This window comes from Palaemon carinicauda, chromosome 22 (genome assembly GCF_036898095.1).
Source record: "Palaemon carinicauda isolate YSFRI2023 chromosome 22, ASM3689809v2, whole genome shotgun sequence".
Taxonomy (NCBI): Eukaryota; Metazoa; Arthropoda; class Malacostraca; order Decapoda; family Palaemonidae; genus Palaemon; species Palaemon carinicauda.
This window is the reverse complement of record NC_090746.1, coordinates 38,167,598-38,170,900: the sequence shown is the minus strand read 5'-3', so window position 1 is coordinate 38,170,900 and position 3,303 is coordinate 38,167,598. Positions and strand designations below refer to the sequence as shown.

The 3,303-nt window shown below is 60.9% G+C and overlaps 1 protein-coding gene across 1 annotated transcript; it reads left to right on the top strand.

Annotated features, from left to right (window-relative positions):
- The first annotated feature begins 1,068 nt into the window (after window positions 1-1,068).
- On the top strand, window positions 1,069-3,026 carry LOC137615843 (neurofilament heavy polypeptide-like). Its single transcript, XM_068345534.1, has 3 exons — window positions 1,069-1,434; window positions 1,632-2,308; window positions 2,789-3,026. Exons 1-3 carry the CDS (start codon window positions 1,069-1,071, stop codon window positions 3,024-3,026), a joined length of 1,281 nt encoding a protein of 426 aa, XP_068201635.1.
- Window positions 3,027-3,303: the final 277 nt, after the last annotated feature.

Genomic DNA, 3,303 nt, shown 5'->3' with positions numbered 1-3,303 from the left:
ATCTTTTTCTTTGCTTTTCCTCAGCTGTGTGCTTGGAAGTTGGCCTCGCCCTTTAGTTATCATCATGCGCAAGTGCCCTGGAATCGCCGGCCGCCCCTGCGGTACCCTCATGTCGGCGTTGGATACCGATCCTCACACCCTTTGCCCGCAGTGTCGAGGCCAACGGTGTGACAGGGAAGTAACATGCAGTGAGTGTAGTGAGTGATCTGCTTCCCAGTGGGAGAGGTTTGCCCGCCGGTGTAAGAAGAAGTCCAAGAGAGACCGTTCTCCTTCAGGGGTTGCCTTGAAGGAGGAAGGCTTCCAGGACTCTTCTTCCGCCGCCCAAACCTCCTCCGAAGCTCCCACTCGGCCGGCCTCTCATGAGAGGCCTCTGAGTGGTAGTGCAGACCCTTGTTCTGTTTCCTGATCTCGGGGTGCGGGAGAGGGCGTCGCCTCCCATAGCGGGGCGGCTCCCCCTCCTCCCCCGGGGGAGGATTTTTATAACGTTGATAACTCTGTGTCTAACGATGATCTTTTTCAGCTTTGGGCTTCCTTGGGGCTTAAGGGCCTGCCCTCCAAGGAAGCCCTGTTTGACCTTATCCAGTTGGGGGCCGCTGTCAAACAGTCGCCGGTGATAGCAGAGGTAGACCCTTTGTTTATTGTCGACATCGTGGTGGCAGAGGCTTCCGACGGGTCTGGTCAAACCTCTGCGGCTCCTGATGTTGCGGATGTTGCTGAAGGCTCTCCTCCCCCTTCCGAACATCCCTCGAAGGGGAAGGTGGGACCCACGGTCTCTCCTGCGGCTACGTTTCCCCCTCGGGGGAGCGCTCTGACTGAGACTCCTCTTCGGAGGACCGACGATCCTGATGACCTCCCTCGTGGCCGCCTTTGCCGTAAGGCTCGTCGTCCTCTTCGTCGCAGGGGCCTCCCGTCTCCCTATAAGGGAGTCAAGAGGCGCCTCTTCGAGTCGTCTCCTCGTCCGTCCTCTGATGAGGATCCTCCTCGCCGGGAGCAGACTGTAGCAGCCACGTCCTTAGACCTCTCCGGTGATCGTTCGCCGACGGGCATCGGTCCCTTCGGGGCAAAGGGATGTCTCCCACGGTTTTGGGCTTCCCTTGCGCGTCAGGGTTCCCCTGCGCGTTCACGCGCAGTAGTGCGCCAGCAGCGCGCCAGCGCTCTCCAGCCTTGCAGTCTCCTGACTCATCTCGCCAGCGCTCTCCTGTTCGTCAGCGCTCTCCGGCTCGCCAGCTCTCTCCTGATCGCCAGCGTTCTCCTGGTGGTCAATGCCCTCTTGCTTGCCAGCGCTCTCCTGTGGACAACCTGCAACCTCCTGTTCCTGTTGCGCGCCCAGCGTGCCAACGGTCTCCTGAGCGCACTAGATCTGTTCGTCAGTGCGCATCCAGTTCCTGGCACGCCCAGCGCGCCAACGGTCTCCTGAGCGCACTAGATCTGCTCGTCAGTGCGCATCCAGTTCCTGGCGCGCCCACGCTCGCCCACGCGCCCTAGATCTCCGGATCTGGACGCGAGCAAGGATTTAACTCCTCCTCGCCCATGCGTTCCTGCTCGTCATCCTTCACCTGCGCAGCAGCGCACACGGTCTCCTGTGCGCACGTCCAGAGTTCCTGCGCGCCCATGCGCTTTCTCTTCCTGAGCCCGTTCGCGAGCGTTCGCCTTTGCGCGTTGTGCCACCTGATCCTGCGCAGCAGTCTACGCGTCGTCATCCTGCGCGCCAGCGATCTCCAGCATGTCAGCGATCTCCTGCGCGTCAGCAATCTCCAGCACGTCAGCGCTCCCCTGAGCCTCGGCGATCTCCTGAGCGCCCGCGTGATCTATCGCCTGCACGCAAGCGCTCTCCTACACGTCAGCGCCACCTGGATCTGGATAGACATAAGTCTCCTGCGACCAGCTCGCCCACGCGCGGTCGTTCGCCTGCGCGTTCTACGCGCCATCACGCGCCAGCACACAAGCGTTCACCGACGAGCTATCACTCGCCATCGCTCGCCCACGTGTCACAGGTCTCCAGGACACCATCGTTCTCCTGCGCCTTGCTTTCTCCTGGCTTTCAGGGATCTCCTGTGCGCCCTCGCCAACGCGCCCACTCGCCCGCGCGCGATCGCTCCCGTGCTCTTTTATCTTTGCGCGACTACGTGCCCGCGCTCCAGCAGCCCCCCGCGCGCGATCCATTGGATCCTCCCCAACGCGACCCCCGTTCTCGTCGAGTTCCGCAGCTCGTGGCGGCAGCAGGGACGCGTGTTTCCAGGTCGCAGTCAGGTTCACCTCCGTGCAAGCGCTGGTCTCTCTCGCAGGACAAGGAAGAATCGTCGGAGAGGTCAAGGCAACTTTCTTCCCCTTCTTTTTTGCAGGTAGTCCCAGTTGCGTCCACTCCGAAGGGTCAGGAGATCCCCTTCCCTCCAGCGGGAATTACGGACACTGCGTCCGTATCTCGTCAGTTCTGGTTTGGTCCTCTGATGAGAGCGGTAGTGAAGGCTATGAAGCCGGCACTCGCCGATCTGGGACTCAAGCCAAGGACGGCCTCGCCCCCGCTGAAGAGAAGGAGAGGAGTGGACTTCGTGGTGACTTCTCCCAGGGAGAAGTTGGTTCCTAAGAGGTCCGCCAGGAAGGCTCCATCCCCTTCGCAGTCGTTTTCTCCTTCTCCTGTGGACGAGGCTTTTCCGTCCTCAGGAGAATCCAGCGAGGCGGCGGTCTTTCCCTCGGCACCAAGGGGGGAGTCTCCTCCTCGTGGAGGGGAACCGACTCGCGTGGAAGGTACCTTCCAGACCTCTTTCCTGGAGTCTTGTATCCCACCCAGGAGGGAACCCAAGGACTCCAAGATGAATCCGAAGTCCTCTTCGCTAATTCATCAGGAACCAGCCAGACCCCGGGAGAACGTCCACGTGTCTCCCCAGGAAGAGCTTCCGGGGACAGGAGACTTAGCTGCCAGTCCACAGGGAGGAGAGCAGCACGAGTCTGAGCATGCCTTTTGGGGAGGTCTTGAGCCTGATGAGGCAGCTCAACAGGTTCAAAGACCCGTAGATCGCCCCTCGTGAAGGCAAGGACACGGTCTTGGATCAGGTATATGGAACTCAGAAGCCCCCAAAGGCCAGCGCAGCCCTGCCCTGGTCCCAGGGGGTGAAGAGTGCCAGAGACAGGGTCGACGCTCAGCTCGCAGACCTCGCCTCCTCCAGTCGTTCCTCTGCCGGGAACAAACTCCTCCCACCTCCTCGGTTACAGCAGAGGAGGTATTTTGAGATCATGGGGGAGTCTAGCCTCACTCTTCCCCTCCACCATTCCGTGGAAGAGCTTACTAGGGGAGTTCCACTTGAG

Coding starts and splice junctions, on each gene's coding strand:
- LOC137615843 (XM_068345534.1), top strand. CDS start 1,069: ATGTCTCCCACGGTTTTGGGCTTCCCTTGCGCGTCAGGGTTCCCCTGC. Junction 1,435..1,631: donor TGAGCGCACTAGATCTGCTC/GTCAGTGCGCAT, acceptor TCTCTTCCTGAG/CCCGTTCGCGAGCGTTCGCC. Junction 2,309..2,788: donor AAGGAAGAATCGTCGGAGAG/GTCAAGGCAACT, acceptor TATCCCACCCAG/GAGGGAACCCAAGGACTCCA.